The 18,887-nt window shown below is 36.9% G+C and overlaps 2 protein-coding genes and 4 long non-coding RNA genes across 40 annotated transcripts; 3 read left to right on the top strand and 3 right to left on the bottom strand.

Annotated features, from left to right (window-relative positions):
* The first annotated feature begins 59 nt into the window (after positions 1–59).
* Positions 60–2,981, top strand: LOC124194519. Of its 3 annotated transcripts, none has more exons than XM_046588746.1 (5): positions 60–263; positions 336–514; positions 598–927; positions 1,466–1,989; positions 2,051–2,981. In XM_046588746.1, the coding sequence occupies exons 3-5, from the start codon at positions 607–609 to the stop codon at positions 2,895–2,897; spliced, it is 1,692 nt and encodes a 563-aa protein (XP_046444702.1). In that variant the 5' UTR covers positions 60–263; positions 336–514; positions 598–606; the 3' UTR covers positions 2,898–2,981. The 3 variants fall into 3 exon arrangements, with proteins under 3 accessions (XP_046444702.1, XP_046444703.1, XP_046444701.1); XM_046588747.1 differs by having other exon boundaries at positions 333–514; XM_046588745.1 differs by having other exon boundaries at positions 60–514.
* A 1,072-nt stretch (positions 2,982–4,053) lies between these two features.
* Positions 4,054–7,080, top strand: LOC124194517. 12 transcript variants are annotated; one of them, XR_006874883.1, is made up of 5 exons: positions 4,054–4,315; positions 4,542–4,955; positions 5,328–5,960; positions 6,071–6,206; positions 6,315–7,080. It is a non-coding gene; the product is annotated as an uncharacterized LOC124194517 (long non-coding RNA). The 12 variants fall into 12 exon arrangements; XR_006874878.1 differs by having other exon boundaries at positions 5,110–5,960; XR_006874880.1 differs by having other exon boundaries at positions 5,033–5,960.
* Positions 7,081–7,328: 248 nt separating this feature from the next.
* LOC124194518 lies at positions 7,329–8,511 on the bottom strand. Its single transcript, XR_006874889.1, has 4 exons — positions 8,114–8,511; positions 7,894–8,054; positions 7,576–7,825; positions 7,329–7,513 (listed from the first exon to the last, which is right to left on the bottom strand). It is a non-coding gene; the product is annotated as an uncharacterized LOC124194518 (long non-coding RNA).
* A 973-nt stretch (positions 8,512–9,484) lies between these two features.
* LOC124194516 lies at positions 9,485–10,268 on the top strand. The gene is made up of 3 exons (XR_006874876.1): positions 9,485–9,532; positions 9,749–9,913; positions 9,985–10,268. It is a non-coding gene; the product is annotated as an uncharacterized LOC124194516 (long non-coding RNA).
* A 203-nt stretch (positions 10,269–10,471) lies between these two features.
* LOC124194515 lies at positions 10,472–13,827 on the bottom strand. 20 transcript variants are annotated; one of them, XR_006874866.1, is made up of 11 exons: positions 13,698–13,798; positions 13,358–13,427; positions 12,694–12,802; positions 12,466–12,628; positions 12,394–12,412; positions 12,205–12,316; positions 11,900–12,123; positions 11,711–11,771; positions 11,514–11,645; positions 11,051–11,185; positions 10,472–10,859 (listed from the first exon to the last, which is right to left on the bottom strand). It is a non-coding gene; the product is annotated as an uncharacterized LOC124194515 (long non-coding RNA). The 20 variants fall into 20 exon arrangements; XR_006874873.1 differs by having other exon boundaries at positions 11,900–12,126; positions 12,205–12,242; XR_006874871.1 differs by having other exon boundaries at positions 12,205–12,242.
* Positions 13,828–14,531: 704 nt separating this feature from the next.
* On the bottom strand, positions 14,532–18,634 carry LOC124194512 (transmembrane protein 222-like). 3 transcript variants are annotated; one of them, XR_006874854.1, is made up of 5 exons: positions 18,324–18,613; positions 18,030–18,240; positions 17,793–17,923; positions 17,526–17,729; positions 16,681–17,063 (listed from the first exon to the last, which is right to left on the bottom strand). XR_006874854.1 is itself a non-coding variant. In XM_046588741.1 (4 exons), exons 1-4 carry the CDS (start codon positions 18,401–18,403, stop codon positions 17,648–17,650), a joined length of 504 nt encoding a protein of 167 aa, XP_046444697.1. In that variant the 5' UTR covers positions 18,404–18,634; the 3' UTR covers positions 17,429–17,647. The 3 variants fall into 3 exon arrangements, 2 of the variants coding, with proteins under 2 accessions (XP_046444696.1, XP_046444697.1); XM_046588741.1 differs by lacking the exon at positions 16,681–17,063 and having other exon boundaries at positions 17,429–17,729; positions 18,324–18,634; XM_046588740.1 differs by lacking the exons at positions 17,793–17,923; positions 18,030–18,240; positions 18,324–18,613 and adding an exon at positions 14,532–16,621 and having other exon boundaries at positions 17,526–17,654.
* Between the last annotated feature and the right edge of the window lie 253 nt (positions 18,635–18,887).

Raw genomic sequence — 18,887 nt, 5'->3', positions numbered from 1 at the left:
ATGACTCTGATTCCTATTAGTATCACCGTGTCACGTCATCCTAAAGTTAGCAGACTACGTTTACCGGCTCAAACGGGGATATGTTGGTGTTATTTTCCTGTTCTTCCTGGTAAACAGAAAAGATCCTTGAAGAGTATATTGGTTCCTTGGTGGTAGTAAATTATTTGTTGACATAGGAAGAACCTGATGTGTTCAAGGTCTTTCATTTTTATCTATACAGAGTGTTTTTTCCAAATAAGTAGGATGGACCCTAGTGTTATGAGGTTATTTTTCTTTTCGTGACCTCGACCTCGCTGTTATTTTGGTTATCTATAGTTTTCTTTCGTTGTCAGTAGGCTACTATCCTTTTGGTTAAAATGATTGTTCTTCAGTCCACAGCAGTATATATTTCGACATCCTAGAGGTTAACAGTTTATTTATACGAAAGAACACCAAGAAGCAATTACTGAACATTGCACCCTTATCTTTTCAAGTGAATACTTTTCCCTGAAAATTTCAGTAGAAAAAATCAATCGTAAGTTATTCTCTTGTCCATTTATAGCACAATCGTTTATGAGAATAAAATTGAAAACAGTTATGAAATTTTAATCTGATTAGATAAAAGCCATGGCACTGCTGTCTGTAGTACCAGAAGACAACCAACAACCTTTTTTGGAATTGCAATGGAAATTAAATGATGTGCCAATGGAAGCTGTGGTTCTATCGAATTTCGTTCACATCCGGGGTCACAAAACAATTCGCTTGGGCATTCAAAATCTAGCAGACCAGCAGCGCTGTACTATTAATCTCTTTGCTCATCGGGTTCGTGAGACTGGTACTGAATTCAAGTCAGCTATTTGTCGCATCGATGGATTCGAATGGATCGAAATGACCCAGCATGGATGTCAGTCAACCGTACTCTTCACGGCTATTCATACTAAAAACCTAATCAGCAACAGTGATGTGCACGTCAACGGGATTTGTTGACGTACCAAAAAAACGTAGAAGTCATACGTATTTTAAAAGTACTACGTAATAAGTCAAAAAAAAAACGTCAACGTAACGTAAATTTTTTCATACTTCAAACGTATGACGTTACGTCACATATACATCATTACATTATTTATTGCTATTGCCCATAATATACACAGATTGCATTTGGAAAAAATAAGAATGAAAATTAAACATGGAGGGCTATTTTTAGAAGAATTAAAATTTCAAGAAAACTATCAGACAGTTTGTTCCTTCTAACAGTTAACAATTTTCAAATGGCAGACGAATTTTCGCAAAGCAAATTGTTTCTTGACTTTTACGGTAATAACTCATAACTGGACTTTTTTACACGTCAAAAGTATACGTAAAAAGTCAGTATTTTTTTTCACTTACGTAGAAGTCACCGTAAACTTCAAAAACAAGGAAAATTGACGTAACGTACGACGTAACGTCAAATTTTAGAATAAGTCACCGTATGACGTGCACATCACTGATCAGCAATAGTCCCCAGACGCTAATAATTTTCCGAGTTTTAGTTACTCCTTCTGTTAGTAATTACCGATTTATATTGAGAGATTCCACGTTAAAGAATCATCTGTGGTCAGCCGCAACTAAGGATGGCGGGAATACGGATATGGATTTTCGAGTTCAAAACAGCATTTTCCCCGCACACAAATCGCTCATCACTGCCCGGAATGCGGTTCTAGCAGCTGAACTCCAGCGGGCCGGTGATTTAGCAGCAATCGAATCCTACACGACTCATCGCAGAACTCGAATCAATGTTACTGATTTAAACCCGGAAACTTTCCAAGCGCTCCTCAAGTACATGTACACGGGCGAGTTCGAGTTCCCATTGATGAACGTTGAAGATTTTTGGAGAGGAGTGGCTACCTATGAGTTGACAACTCTAACAAGTTTGAGTGAGCTATCGTTCCAGGAATCTTTAAAACCGACTGACTTGATCGAACTGCTCGGATCGTTGGAAATGACGTGGAGAGAGAAACCGCTTCCAGTGAGGTATAAAATCACTACTAATATTTATTCCATGCTACGTGAATTTGACATTTGTGACATTTAGAAGCCCAGACTCTGCTGAGGACGCCACAATAAGCAACACCGGCTTCGTAGTGCGCATTACTGGCTCCCTATCAAACTACTCGGATTGGAACTTGAAATTTCAGAATGAAACTACATTTGGCTGGCGGCATTCTACTGGTCCCGCAACAAAAGAAAATGATCAAACTTCTAACATTCACATTTATTTCTTCAGCAGTCTGAATTGCAACAGCGATTTGTTTGTTTACGATGTGATACTTCGAAATCAAAACAATGTAATAACCATGATTGAACCCCACAAGCAAGACGAAGACTGCACGGTGCAGATTTTCTATGCTAATTTGACCAATGTGACTCATGCAAATGCCAGTGACGAATCCATATATTTTGATGTATTCATCCGATCCAGTGTTGAAGCAGTCGCCGTCGAATTGGTCGACATCCAGCACAGTGAAGACCTATGGAAAGCAGCTCAGAAAGCCGATGGTACAGATGTTGAGTTTCGAGTAGGAGACGAAATTTTCTCAGCCCATCGATGGTTAGTGGCCTCACGTAGCTCGTCGTTTGCGGCTTTATTTAGTGACTTGTTATTAAAAGAAGCGGCTGACTGTGACGTTAGTTTTTCTCCGGAAAAAGACACAGACAATATGACCTCGACTACAACAACAATCACAATTGAAAGTATGGAACCAGCAGTTTTCCGAGAGTTACTGAAGTACATGTACACAGGAACAATGAATGTTGCCGCTAGCAAGCTACTACTAATAGCTGCTGAAAAATATCAAATTGTAACCTTGGCAAAGATTTGTAGAGCTGCTGTTCGTGAAATTGACTATGAAAAGCTCTCGTTCAAATTGCTTTCGTACTAAATTTTTTATAAAATCTCGTATAATAATAATTTTGGTTTATGGGTTCTTTAGATTTAGTTGGGGCTATGGTAAAATAAACGCGATATCTATATCTTGATATTTTCATATATATGATGTTTGAAAAAGATGTATTATTATTAGTTATATAAGTTCACGAGTAGACTATGCTCTAATAGTCTAGATGACGCAAATGTGTCATCACAAGCAGACGAAATATTTTTTGTAAAAAAATCACGTCCATAGTTTGCCTATTTTTAAAGATGCCGGACATTTATTGGTCTTTAACTGCGTCATCAGGATAAAATGCTGAAATATAACTCCTAAAACTACTCGCCATTTTTGAAAGAAAGCCGCTGAATTTTTTTCTTTCAGAGGCACCTGGTAGATAAATTTCGTACTTCATGGAACCTCCTTTTTCGTTCCGTCTGGTTTCTTCACGCGTGGCTTTCTTAGTCATGGCAGTGCAGCAGTCTGTGTGTCGAAGTGCAAAGATGGCTGTGTCCCTGTATGTATGTGTTACGTCGAAATTCTGATTTTAAAGAAATTGGAAGAAAATCGGCATTTCTGTCATTGAAAAGGTAAATAGCTATGTTGTTTATGTGATTTTTCATTTGATTATCAGTGATTTGTTTCATTGCTGTCTTTCAAACCGATAGTTCGGCGTTCCATGCTTCAATATGTCCGAGTCGAAACTGTACTGTCATGGTAGTGTGGTAAAGAAATATTGGGCTCCGAGTAACTCCAAGAAAACATATGAACTGGCAAGTAAAAGTATTGATTGATTGTAGCTTTGGAAGTCACATTGTCTTATGAAATTTTCAAATGAAAGTGACAAGTTGAACTTGATATAGGAAGAAAATAGTAATCTTGTTGCTGCACTTTTTGTAGAAATTCTTCTGATCTAACTAAAACAGAAATTTTATCAATTTTTCAAATTGTTAATAAGCTTTGGAATATTATTTACAGAATTTTCTTTTCTTCATATTTGTTGTAAAATAAAGTTAAATTGGTTACTTTGGAGCTCGGTAGAACTAAGAAATCATGAAAAGTTTTTGATATACTTAGAAAAATATCATTCTGTCTTGATTTACACAATTTGTTTTACATGAAGAATTATAATGGTTCAGTAATATTAATTTCACTTTATTCTACAGGACTTGGTTGCAATGGATATGTGAGCTTAGCACTAATTTTAATTGCGGCTGCCACTCCTAATGCCACCATCCCAGTTATAATTGAAGAAAATCCTGTATAATAAGCATAACACCAATTTTACTGCCTGTTCCTCTGAGTTGGTACTTCTTGAGCAGTGATGTCTATGGTTGTGTAGTGAAACTCTATGGCTGCCATTCTCTGCAGTTTCTGCCCATCTTCTGCCAGAAAAGAAGTGCTCAACAGACGTGCGGTGACAGATGGAGGTAGAGTTTTGTTGCTTTATTAGTTAAAGGCTAAAACCTAATTGATGTTAGTTTTTATATAGCTATTTTCAGCAAACAAATCAACAGTCATAAAGAGGTCCTAGTTGTTCTTAGATATTATTGATCATGCCATCATGCCATCATTTATATAAGTCGTATTTACATAAAATATTCAGAGAGAACTCATCTAAAAGTAATTTTAACCAGATTGCTGACTTTTATTTAGAATTTTGCTGTAAGACGGAATGAGAGGCATCTGGTCCCCACAATAAAAAAAGGCAGGAACGACATGTGTAACGTAAAGCTTCAGCCCACAGCACTACATGGGCTGCCGGCTGTGATTGTCCAGGAAATAGACGGCATGATTGCTGTCTGGACGTTGTGCCCTCGGAATCCGAAATTCTCAATCGATCTACCGAGTACACGTGCATCAAGTGTGGGCCTTCAACTACGCCAACACGAGGACGCTTATAACTACTCGAGCATCTATACAGCTGTTGCAGTCCCTGTTGCAGTTTCCTCGACGTTCCTCGAGCATGACGATGCAAAGCAAGTCGCCGACTATGATCAGAACGTCAAGATCCCATGCTGGCGACATCATCAGGATTTCAAATTTCATTTCATATGATAACTGTAAAAGGTAATTATATATTTTTTAATTGTAACGTATGGCGTAGAGACGCCCAACAAAGAGCTAGTGTTGACGCTTTGATTTAGTGCTGATTTAGTGCTGACGTACGATTTGCTACGCTTATCAATACCAATAAATCTTTCGCTGAATCGCTGGTCACTAGGTGACGGAGGGTTGTTCGTGAGTGACGAAATTCCGCCATTTTTTTGCTGCTACATGTGAGATGTCAAATGAGTATCTCCGACATGGCAACTACAGTTCGCAATTATGGGCAAATATTCTTACTTTTTGGATTTAGTTATGTATCAAACCCATATTTATCTTTTTGTTAGTAGCTAGTTATTATTGATTATTAATGTGGAAATTAATTTCTCACCATAGCGTTAACCATAGCGTCGTGCTGGTGTTGGGTGTTGTATCGTTGATGGCTGAGTCGACCACGAGTGTACCGATGTCTCTTGGGTATGGTGGATACTAAGCATCAGCTGCAAAAGAATACTACACCACGTCGGCGCCTTTCTACTCAACAATGTCAACATACGCAACACCCACAACACCCACTTACTAAACGGCCCCCAAATTACTACACCACCTAGGCTCCAGAGTATTGCAAGAAGTATTACTCTGCCCCGAGTTCCATCACCAAAGCGCCCGAGTACTACACTTAGGCTGGGTCGACCACTGGTGTACCGATGTCTTCTTGGTATGGTGGATACCAAACCGCAACGCCGCCGCCTTACTACTCAAAAGCAACTTACGCAACGACTAGTTACTACGCCGAGGCCCTTGAGTACTACACCACTAAGGCACTGAAGTATTGTACCACAACTTACGCTGCCCCGAGCTACTACACCGACGCCTCTGCGTATAAAGAGTCGTCTAATAAAAAAGTCGTATAAAAGGAAAGAGAAAAGGAAGTAGAAATCAGTCGAGTGAGGATCTCCGACACGTCAAAAACTGCAGTGTACTGTCACCAACTGCATTCCTCATCGTGTAACTAAATCGCAGTCATGGGTAAATATTAAGATTTTTCATAGAGTATCGTATCAATTCCACATTTTAAATATGTTAATTTAGTTATAATTGAAAAATACATTAATGACAAGTGTTACATCATTTCTAAGCAGGTACAATTGCCGCGCTGCTCGAGTTGAAAGGTGAATCAGGAGAAGGAAAAACTTATTAAACGAAAGAGAAATGTCGATAGAAGTCAGTCGAATGAGAATCTCCGACATGGCAACAACCAGTTCGCAATTATGGGTGAATTTTTTTTTTTTTTTTGTATTCAGCTATATATCAATCCCACTTTTCTCTCTTTGTTAGAATACCAGTTATTAGTGATTATTAATGTTGAAACTAATTGTTTAGTTAACCATAGCGTCGTGCTGCTGTTGGGTGTTGTATGGTTGATAGTTGATAGTTGGGACGGCCACTGGTTTACCGATGTCTCCTTGGTATGGCGGATATCAAACCGCAACGCCGCTGCCTTACTACACAGCAACAACTTACGTTACTACCAGTTACTACACCGAGGCCGTCAAGTACTACACCACTAAGGCATCGGAGTATTATACCATAACTAACGCGGCCCCGAAGTATTACTCTGCCCCGAGCTACACCACCAAGGTACCGGAGTACTACACGAATACGTATGCTGCCCCAACCTACTACACCGAGGCTCCCAAGTGCAACTCTGTCCTCAGCTACTTACTGCACCAATCCTAAGTACTACTTTGTTCCCATCTACTACACCGAAGCTCTAGCTTATTACACCCTCGAAGCGGTCTACTGTTACACCGAAGCGCCTAAGTACTACACTGCAACCTACGCTGCACCACGGAGCCATCGGAATACTTGATCATAAGCTAGCCTACTACACCGCCCCGATCTACACAACCACATCTGAGCCGGCCAAGTATTGTTATACAGCGCCTTCAATTTTCTAGTAAGGTGGCAGTGTCTTATGTTAAGGGTTTTGAATTGGAATAATCCTGAAAGTGTTCTGTTCAGTACTGGTTCTGTTGCAGCCTATGCCGATGAAAGAAATTTTGTATTTTGTTAACTTCATATTATGTACAGTTTAGAAAAGTTAATTAACTGTTATTAAACGTTTATATGTAAAGAAGGAAAAAAATTATGAAAAATTTACATGGTTAGGGAAATTGAAAAATTCTTTAAATACAAATTTAAAAAAAAACATGTATAGATAAACTACTTTAAAATTGTTGAATAATCATCCAATATTTTTTTACGTCAACACAATTTATCAATCGTCAATTGCAACAATCTTTCATCGATTTACAAACGTTCTGTCAGCGGCGACATATTACCTAAAAAATAGTAGATTTAACCATGTTATGTTATGATAGCAAACAAAACCTCAAATTTATCGATCTTTCATTTTCATAAATGAGAACTCAGCAAAATGTAGTCACAGCAACCACTTAAGTAGAACTTAGAAGCATTGTCTGTCAATTGTCCTCAAAATAAATAGCAACATAGAATTTGATCTGGGAAAGGCAACAATATTTTGAAGATTTACAACAACTTGAATGCAAAAAGTTAACCTGAAATGTGATACTTATTAAATGCCACAGTAATAATTTTAAATACCGGATAAAATAAGTACCTTGCACATAGAAACTATTTGGCTTGAGAAGACACAGCTTGCACTGGATTGTCCTGTTTGATCTCTGTTTTCTCTGTTTGCACCTAGGTAAACTTCAGCTGAAATTTTCTGAAAACATTGAGCCAAGAATGCAATAAGCATCATTAGTTAAATTTTGTGTTATTTGAACTAATTAAATTAGTAGTGCTTTTATCCCAGACAAGCTGTCACATTCCAATGCTGCTCTCCAATTATCAATGGCCATCAAAACCTACAGAAAGAAAAGGAATATTTATCACAAAGTGTAGAATGACGGGAATAAAGCTAAAAGGGTGATACAGGTGATTATCAAAACAATCAGATGCCAGTCCCTAGTGTGAGGATCACATGAGCCCGGAACATGCTGTTGTTGTGAGGCCGGGTAGTGTGCAAAGGATTTTTCATCTTCACCATCGTTTTATGATTGACTTTACATTTGCTGTTGCCTTGTAGTATGTAGCCTAGTAGAATGCCACAATGAATAGAAACACATTCTGAATAACGGGCAGGTTTACCTTACCAACTGGGTGTTTTTCAAACCAGCAATCCACTGTCCAAGCACTGTTGCCTAGGTGCTGAAACGTCGGGAATCACTTGCAGACAAGGAACATGAACGGATAACTGCCTTGAGTGCCAGTTGGACTGGCGTCCATTATCACCTTGGGGATTTCGTCTGTTGTGATGCTGTGCATGTGTGGTGGCTTGTTGGTGAAATTTTGCAAGGAGAACATTACGTGAGTATCAAAGTTATTTGTTACCTTTGTTTGTCAGTTCTTTCAATTGAGTGTCACCGAGCTAGAGCAGACATCGTTTTCATGTTACTTTTAATTTAAACGTTTCTTCTTTCTGACACTAGACGGCATAGCCTTTAATCATTTTTTACCTGTCAGAATCAGTTTAGTTACGTTTACTTTGAACATCTCTGTAGAGATTTCCTAATGCTACTTCAAAAATATTTTTGGTGATAACTGTAATTTTCTGTTTCAGCAACAAAGCTCACTTGTTAGATTTTTAATTATGTGTATTTTTTTCTACTTCCGGTTTTCTACTTTTCAGTCAGTAGTTCAGTAAATATTCATTCGACGCACAAAATAACCACATATTCGTGATCCTCGTAAAATTTGAGGTAAAGTTCATGTTTTGTTTTGTACGTTTTCGTACTTCCGGTTTTGAAAATTTTCCTGAACTATAGTTCAGGAAAATTCTCGATTTTGGCCAAAATCTGGATTTCGTTTAAATCACATCTAATCGACCCCAAATTTCACGTAGATCACGAATATTTGGTTTATTTGGTCGGCAGCTCAATGGTTGAGGCGCTATCGCTTACTTCCGGTATACTTCCGGAAAATTTGCATAAAACTAGCAAGTGAGCTTTGTTCTCTGCACAATTCTAAAGACTCCTTGCCCAGTTTAAGCAAACAGAAATGGTCTTTTTGATTACTTTTGTGACTTTAGTGACTATCTAAAGCCGGTCAGTTTTGGACGTGTCTAATAGATGGCGTGAAGGAATATTGTGTTGTCAGATGTTGGCTTATGGCGGCTCGTTGTCTAAATCTATTTTCAGCTACAGCTATTTTCTTCGAAAGTTACAAATGAACACATAGGTTAATTCGAGTGATTTCATTTGTAACTTGTCTGTGATGTGTTCTATTCCTTGTACATGTTGGATAACCTTAGTGTTTCTCATCAACTGACAGAAGGAAACGTAGCCTACCGTTGACTATTTTGTTCAAAATGTGCCATCGAAATGACACAGGTAACTACCAACACTAGCTTTATTACAGTATTGCTGAAACGTACAATCTTCTCATTTTTTATTAGGATTCATCATAATTATCTGCTGTAAGAATTGGACTTGCTATATCACCAACCCCATCACGGACCAATCTCTCATTCCATCTTCTAGGGAACCTTAGCTAACTGTTTGGTGGTTTCATGTGTAAGTTCACTTGTCATGTCACAGAACTTTCTTTGTTGCAGTCTAACATGTATTCAAAGTATTGATCTGCACTCACGTCTTTCTAATGTTATTAGATGATTTCAACTGCAGTATACTGATTACTGTTAAATTATTCTTTTAGATCATAGTTGTCAAGCACATTGATGACACAAATTATTAACAATGTGACTTAATTTTCTTGTTTTTTATTTACAGGTTTGAAACTACATGGTTTCTAAATTTGCATGACAGACTTTAAGAAAAGTCATGTTGAAGAAAAAGGACTGAGGACTGACTGTGACTGACAGTCAACAAGCTACCTGTTGGGCGTTGGCTGCTTCCCTTGAATCTCCCTTTTTACTTCCTTAAGCTTGATTTGAGGTATTACTCTCTGTCGCTCAAATATTGTTGAAAATTATTGTCAAACTAATAAATGTTCACTCTGTCTACAGGGTAAATCCTTCGCTACTTATCGTGGACTTCATCCATTGGGGATGCTATAATTCAAGAGAATGCTGTCATTCAAGACTGATAAATTGTGTAGTTGTTAGATAAAACAAGTGCAGTCAGTTAAGGCAGTGTCTCCTCCTGTCTTGATTGACTGTATGTGCGAGTTTCAAAAGCAGTTTATCACCCAAATGAGACAAAAGGAGTATGTCGGTTTTATTTGGGTATAAATTGCTTTAAAATTTGCACAGAAAAACATTTGGGTTGTACCGGAGGCTTTGTTTATTAAATTTCAACAATTTTGATGCATATATTGGTTATTAATTAACTTAATTCATTTAAAGTTAATTTAATTAAAATTAATTTTATTCATTTAAAGATAAGAATTCTAGTAAAAAATATTAAAAAATTATTATTTAAAATTTTCTTTCAATATTTTAATTAATTGTTTTTTTATTTTAAATTTTGTAGTAAATGTTTTGAGATTGAAAATATTTTTTTTCATTTATTGTAACATAACATTATGTAAAAAAAGATTTCGATAGTAAGTTTACAAGTAAAATAAAGATAGCAGGTTTGACTTTGATACACAAACAATACGTTACGACCTAATCAGGGTTGAGGTGGTTACAACATCTAGGATTACCACAGTTAAAACTTTTGTTGCAACACATCATTCTGAAAAGTAAAGATCATCAATATCTTCTACCACATAAAGATGATGTAACACAAATACAGATAAATTTTATCAAATCATATTTCATCGGCACTGCAACATCAGGATGGTACCGGAATCAGTTACTGCAAGGACTTCAGCGCAATTCAGGATAAAATCTTGAACAGATATCAGCGTACGAAACCGCTGAACATTTTCAGAATCCTGCGAGAAAACATTTTTTTAAATCAAGTAAACAGGAACTTTAAAATTTTCTAATGCAAATCACTTCCACAAAATCTTATCTTATCACTTATCGCCTGCGTGAGTTTAGAGTTGAACTTTTGACTGAACACGGTATTATAAAAAAAACAATACATTTTCAAAGTAAAAGTCAATAAAACCAGCCAAATTACCATTCCTACAAATATTCCTGCAGCTTTGTTTCAAGTCTTGCTTCAATATTTCTGGAGAACACCAGCAGCATGGACTGCATACAGCAGGTTGATCATCATTATCACCAAGGCAGTTACATCAGATCGTCATGAGTCCTGTTGTGAAAAGAGATATCATACATTTAAAAATAAAACTGTACCAGATATTAAAACATAATGAAAAGAACGAGAGGCCATGTCAAGTTTAAATTAAAATTAAGATCAAATTCAAGCAGCAGCAAATGATTTGAATTACAAGACTAGGTTGCATCAAAATTTTGTAAAAAGAAATGGAATTTCATGTTCTAGTTATATTGAAAAGAAAATAACAAGCAAAAGCTGTTGAGGCAGGTAACTATTTTTACAAAAACTCTTGACTCACTACGATATTTAAATTGAAATTCCTAACTTTCCAAATTACAACCCAATATCACAATCAAATTACCATTGCAAGATGCCAAGACGACTGCATTTCTGTTCCACTTCAGGATGACACCAGCAAGGTAGATAGCTTCCAAAACCTGCAGCTCAATTTGACATGGAACTCCATTTCAACAACTGGCTGCAACAAAACCACCTGTGACAGTAATACAGCTTTAAGTTTACCAAATTCTTCTTAAGATAATGAAAGAAATCTCTTACCCAAACATGAACTGCAGACCAAATAAAGCCACCAAAATAAACCCAAACTGACTTTGGAAACCTAACAAGCAAAAGAACTTTTAATAAACAAATAACATTTTGAGATGTGATAAAAAAAATGATAAAAAGGTTAATGAAAGAACTGAAATTCTAACTCAAGCTCACATTAATAAAATGAATGATTCTTACACTCAATTGTTACAGCAGTGAGTTCATCAAATTTAAAGCTAGCACTACACTCAGTTGACAGCATGCAGCACTTCCCCCACCAGCACCACAGCCTGCATGCAGAAGCTCTTCACAACAGCACACGGTCTTAATACAATAGCTCACCACACCGTTAACCAGCTGGCCGCAACAAATCAAACGAAGTGGACTGCCTTGAAAAAGCTCACTTCACGAACCCTTTAATCCTACTTGAAAAAAAAAACTTAATCAATATCAATGGACAAAGTGTTAAGTGACAATGTAAACAAACTATTCCCATTTCTTACCATACAACAAATAGCCAACCAAACCTACGGGGAAAAGCCTTCCAATGACAATAACAGATGTGTACCACAGGCAAGACCCAAAGAATGAAGGAATTAACTTTAAGTTCTCGCACTGTTTTTAAAAACCTCAGCATTCAAATTTTGATAATGAATCTACAAGTGGCAAGATGGAAATATAGTATAATATACCTAGAATTGTCAAAAAAATCTTGTGAAAAATTTTTACATTCAGAAGCCCTAATGAATTAAAACCTCAATTACCTTGAGGATATTTGTGAAGAACAATGTTAAAGTTGACTGATTGACTGACCACGAACACAGTAACTGACAGCACAGCATCCGTAACAGAAATGACGTCAGCGGCATAAGCTTGCCATGTTGCCAATTTGCTAAAACCAGAAACTTGCCCCCTGGTGGACACACTCTGAAGCCAATACGATTACTAAAACAAAACAATTATCTTTTCCGTTGAATTGAAATTTCATTTACCATTAAACAACAAATCTGCACAAGCTCCATTCCAACGCATCTCTACTGGAGAACCACTGCACCCCAAACAGCCACAGCAAAATAGCTCAATCAAACCGTCCATGAAAACCTATAAGCACAATGCAAAAGAACATTTATGAAACAATAACATTGATTACGTGAAAAATAAGATTTCAAAATACAATTTTGAATTTTCAAATTAAAACAAAAAAATTTAACATTAGCTTACAACTGTAAAATTGAGAAATCAAATATTTATTAGTTAAGGCAGCTATTAACTTCAAATTTACATTAGACTTGAGTAAATAAATCAATAAGCTAGCCGAAGAATATCACATCACTTATTTAGGATTATTAAGAAAACAGGGAATTTCAATTTCTGTTCCGACCCATAAAATTGCAAATCTTTACAAGCTGTCAAGCTGATGAAGATCTATTCATAAACATGCTTATTTAGAAGCAGGAAATAGTTTTAAATCAAGTTAATGTTTAACAGTTTAACTTCAATTAATTCTTAACTAAGATGCATGGGCAGCACAGACAAATGTAAGGCAAAATGCTAACTCTTGATTTATCCTACGAGTACATCATTTCCATTTCAGATTTCCTTTTTACATTTTGTCTCGCAATATATTAGAAAGTAGAGACACTCTTAAAGACTAACCTTAATTCCACGGCAGTATCAAGTACACATAATGCTATGAAGAAGCTTGGACTTCATGATCTTCATCGGGCTGTTGAAGATAAATAAAAGCTCAATTACTATCACAAACTAAGTCAAAGATTTTAATTCAAAGAAAGTCTTATTTCTTAGTTAATCAACATTTTACTTTTACTGTTTTAGACGTGCAACATGCATCAAGAGACGATATTTTGGGGGGAAAGTACAGCAGCCAACATGACCAGATGGAATTTCCAAGTCGATATTGAATGCCATTGCCATGTTACCCGTAAATTAACCAGAAAAAAATGTAATAACCTCATAGATTTAAAACAGGACTTACCATTGATGAGCCGAAAAATGTCAGGTGAGAGAGTTTCCTGTAAGACTTCACCGAACCTTCACTGACAGCGTCTCCGATGAAAAGAACGAGACCCAAAGAAAAGGTGTTACCAATTTATCTTTGATGACCCGTCCCCCATCTAAAATACCAATACACAGGGCTGAATAATAATAATGCAATCCCTAAACACACCGAAATATTTAGCCACCTAGTGACAGCCCTTAGCATCCACGGACGCCTAGACGCCAAAGAGTTGGACGGAAAATATAATGTTGGGTTCTTTTCGGCGTCACACGAATATTTATATTTAGGCCTATACACTTATTAATATCAACGAATTTAGAAACCGAAAGTAGATTAAGAATTTCAAGTAGAATCAACATGAGAATAAAAATGAACTATGCAGGCACTAGAATCATTAAAGAAACTTACATTTTAAAAAATGTCGCTGAATTTATTCGAAAAACACAAATAAAATTACGAAGAAACAAAGAAAGCAGCATCACAAAATCTTTTGACATGTGACTAGAAAATAATGCGATGTTAGCGATATTCTAACTACAGGAAAGTGATCGTTTTTTTCCATTTCCTTTTACACGCTACTAATAAAAGTGCGCTGTATAAGTTTTGTGATTTTTTTAAGGACTTATCTGCACTGATGTATACATATCTGAGCTCCCTTCTTTTCTGTTGTCTGTGCCCCCGATCAAGGATTCTTCTGTAATCATTTATATTCGCAATTATTTCCAGAATCGACCAAAGATGAGAGAAGACTGATAGAAAACAAATTAAAGAAAGAAGTATAAGCCGAGGAAGCTATAAGTATTCGCTTAATTTATAAATTTTTAAAAATGTTGTATTTCAGATTCTCATCAGTAGGCCTATAAAATGATACATTCGAAAATAATATGCTGTAGTCTACTCGTATCACAAGCGCGTACATCGACAATCAAGTTTGAATAACCAAATTATCACTTATAGAATGTACTGTATAAAACAGTACATCTACATACAGTCTGTATGTAGATATCACTCTTGCGTTTTATTGGCCATCGCGCTTCAACTAATCGCTAACGAATCTTTTCCTCGTCAGAAAAGTCGGCTTTTTGCCGACATTGCAAATTGCGCTTTGGAAATTGGTCGTTTGAATTGAGTGTCAACAAATCTACGATTCCGAGTCTTGCAGGATAGATAGGAATAAGCAGATTCCCCATTGCAGAGTAGCTGTCTTTTTGACGGACTGGCCATTCTATTAGTGATAGGTAGTTTCGATTCTTGTTCGTTAGCCAAGAGCAACAAAGTAGAAGATGGTGTTGTTTGAGGTGAAGGAATCATTTCCGGGAGCGTTATCGTTGTGACATGAAGACTTGCATCAATCGAGTCACTGACTCTTGCTTGGGGATTCATAGGCACCAATGGTTTTGTAGTAGTTTGACGCATTGCAGTGGATTGTCGCGTTGTTGTCGTTGCAGATGGACGAGATTTCAAATTTAAAATCTCCATTAAGCCGGCGGGAAAATAACGTTGCTGGAAGGGATTTTGACTATCACTGCCCATCCTCTGAGTGGTACTTGGTATGGACGTCGTAGACGATGTCGTTGAAGACTGCTTCCGCGTCTTGCGTGGCGTCAGACGCGCAACGGGACTGCCAACACGAACCCACGTAACCAGAATCGGAACAGGGTGATTTCCAGATGCCTCTGGGTAGACGAGTATATTAGGAGGATGGAGTTGAACGGCGCCAAAAACATTTCCGCCACCGCCTCCTAAAATCTTGTCCACATAATATTGATGAATAGTATTTAAAATAGACGCTTGACTGATTTCTCGTGGCATTGGTTGATAGATATCGTAAATCGTCCCACTATCGTCGTATCCCAGAACGATGTGATCAACAGGACTCTTGAGCAGGGAGTCTTCATCGTGAATTCTGTAATGTTTTCTGAATTGTTCATCTTCGTCTCCAACTGCAAAGACGAGAACTTTGCCTAATTGGCTGCTTTCTCCGATCAATTTCATCTGTGGCTTAGTCGTGTGGGCTAAGGACTCGGTCGGATCTCGTTTCACTCGTCGCCTTCCAGTTCCGTAACCGTGTCTTCCTACAGCTTCACGTAGAGAATCTATAAAAAGAGTTCGATGTCTCGAACAAATAGGATTATCTTCAAATCTAAAGGGTACATCAAATAACAAAATTCCAGCTCGTGAGTTGTTGCGACGAATTTTCTTCATTTGATTGGCGACTGCCAGTCCCATTTGCATCGCAAACTTCCATTTCTTCTCAGAATGCTTCCACACCACTTGATCATCGGGTTGGATTTTTGGTTTCCATTGGTTTAAATTTGAACCACTGCAGAGTTCTGAAAAGGACGGAATGTTAGATCGCTTCTCCGAATCGGGAACGACGAATACAACTGATGATAATCCAATCATTAGCTTATTTGTTGATAATTCGTTAACGCTAGGAATGTTGATTTCTTCGTCATCTTTTGAAGTTACGGTATTCGGCACAAAGAATATGTTGTCAACTAGACCCTCGATACCATGCTCTGCTATTTGACTGATGTCTACACGGCTATCAACAGTGATGCTTAAGCCATATGAGTTTCCAGACAGCATTTGTTGATAATTGTGCAGGACGGATGACAAAACAGCCAAATTAGTTTTAGGATTTACGATGACATCGAGTCCGCTAGAGTTCATCTTCTTTAAAAATGTAACAAGAAAAGTAGCTTCTGAAAGCGCCATAGTCGCTAAGAGGGAATCATGAACGGAAACGTAAAGTCGCAGAGCAGGGTGGCGATGACGGAAGCTGGAAACAGGATCTGAGGCGTTAACTGCATTTTGCCAGAACAAACTCTGTTTCTTCAGGGGGATTTTGTAGAGTACATCACTACACACTTCATCCAGGGATAAATCTTCTTTTTCTGCGCACAACGTAAATTCTTAGTATAAATACTGTTTTTTATTTCTTTTAGGAACTTACCTGTGATTGGGGCAATTTCATCCGAGACAATGCAAATCACACGTAATTTTGAAGAATCTTCTCCGTAACAAAAATTGCAGCAGGAAAACACGAGCAGTAAAATGAAATAGAATTTCATTGTAATTTTCAAGATAGAGGACAACTTTCGCCGTTAATAGCGAAAAGCTTAATGAGCTCTGAGAACAGCAGCTCCTGCCTTTTAGTTATAAACGAATAGTGTGACCCTTAATAGTTGTCAGAATGATCATATTCTGCTGAATATTTGCTAGAGGATATCGGTGTCAACAGCATATAGAGCCGAATCACACACCGCGAGTGTGATGTCTCGAATAACGTATCGAGGCTGCTAGCATCCGGTTGCAAAAGTTCGTAGCTGAGATTTCCTGTTAAATGAAAAGACAAATAATTCAAAACGATTCAACAAACAGTTAAAAGTATGACCGGACGTCCTTTATAATGCGAAATTTGTAACCGCCTATAAAATTATGAATAAATGCGTGGAACCCCGGTTTTTTAAAACGTTTTAGATACTTCAATCTTAATTTTATTAATACCATTTATACCCAGCCGACCAAGTGGCTGTGAAGATCCTTTTTTACGTTTGCCTCACACGACCCAAATTTGAAATTTCACTTAGACCTTCCTATAAGAAATGAACTAACACTTTTGGCACATTTCTCAACGAATGATTGTAGACCGAATCGGATTTCGTGTGCACTTTCGAAATTCGTAACTGATAAATAAAACATAGCTTTAATATATTCTATTGTTTTCTCGTTCAAGTTATTGTTGACAAATGTCATCAAACGTGCGTTGTTAAACAGTGTCAAATTTATAATATTTACCATGCCGTTTTCAAAGCAAATTCGGTGCAAGTAGAAGGATCTGTGTGCATGTGACATGAAAAACTTTATTGAAGCAGTTTAGCATTTAATTATGGATTTCCCTCAATATCAGGGCTGGTTTATCAAGCTATAAAAATCACAATCACAGCAATTACTGCGAGAAGGAAGATTGACGGGGCCCAAGTTCTCAAAAATCCTGAACAACTATATAAAAAAAATCAATGTACAAATATGATATAATGAATAAAATTCCAAGTATTTAGTTACCCAATGTGCTTGCCATGAAATAACATTTGCCAACATACAGCAACCATGTTCCAATTTCTCTTTCCAGGGTATGCCATATTATTCAATGACAGAGCAACATGTGAGTGGCAGTTATCACAACACAAGTTATGCTAAATAAATAATTGAAATTTAAAACTTAATTCAGTAAATTATTTAAAAGAAGTAAGACTATTTGACCATAAAAGAATTAAAACATTTAAAATAAGCAGCTGATACCATATGACTTTTGTATTCTTCAGAAGCATCTTGGATGGCTCGGTCCCAAGCAGAAACACCACCAGGAACTTTTGATATTTCAAGCTGCAAGAACTTTGTAGGATCTCCAAATGCCATTTGATCTTCAGAAACAAAGTAGGAACCAGCAAAGTCCCTTATAATTCCTGAACTTGTGCAAATCCCCATGTGTCCAATAAACGGGAATATCCACCTAAATGTAAAAGCAGCATGTTGTAAATACCAAAATAATGTACTTTTTTATTGGCATTTTACGCACAAATGAGTTTCACTCACGTTATCAACGGAATAGGAGTCCAAACAATGCAAAAAGGGTATCTATTTTTCCTCACGTCAATAGGTTCTGTTGCAGCCATAACGACACAAGTTATTTTAAGCTCTTGAATCAACAATACCAATATAATAACAAAAGGTTTCGTAATATCGAGTAATTCGTCTTTAAAGTGAAAGAATCTAACACATTACAGAATTTTCTTGATACTTCTTCAACAACAAAAACTCGGGAATTCTCAAATTCGAAATGCAAAACTTCTGTGTTGTTATTAAACTGCAGAGTGCAGACGTGCAGGGTTCTAATACAAATACAGCACTAGCACTACTGGTAAATAGGACCCTATGTTGCCATTTTTCAAACTGATACATAAACTATGCATAACTTTATTTTTAAAAAAAAGTTTTAAAAACTCTTAACTCGTTGAGTCATAACATATTCCGAGATAATTAAATAACGAAGTGAATAGGTGTATTTATTATATTGTGTTTTATTACTGATTATTGGGGAACTGGTGATGATGACGCAATCCATGTTATCCGCTTCATAAAAAAAAAACTGACGATGCC

This window comes from Daphnia pulex, chromosome 5 (assembly GCF_021134715.1).
Source record: "Daphnia pulex isolate KAP4 chromosome 5, ASM2113471v1".
Taxonomy (NCBI): domain Eukaryota; kingdom Metazoa; phylum Arthropoda; class Branchiopoda; order Diplostraca; family Daphniidae; genus Daphnia; species Daphnia pulex.
Note: the sequence above shows the minus strand (reverse complement) of the source record. Positions and strands in the feature narration are given on the sequence as shown.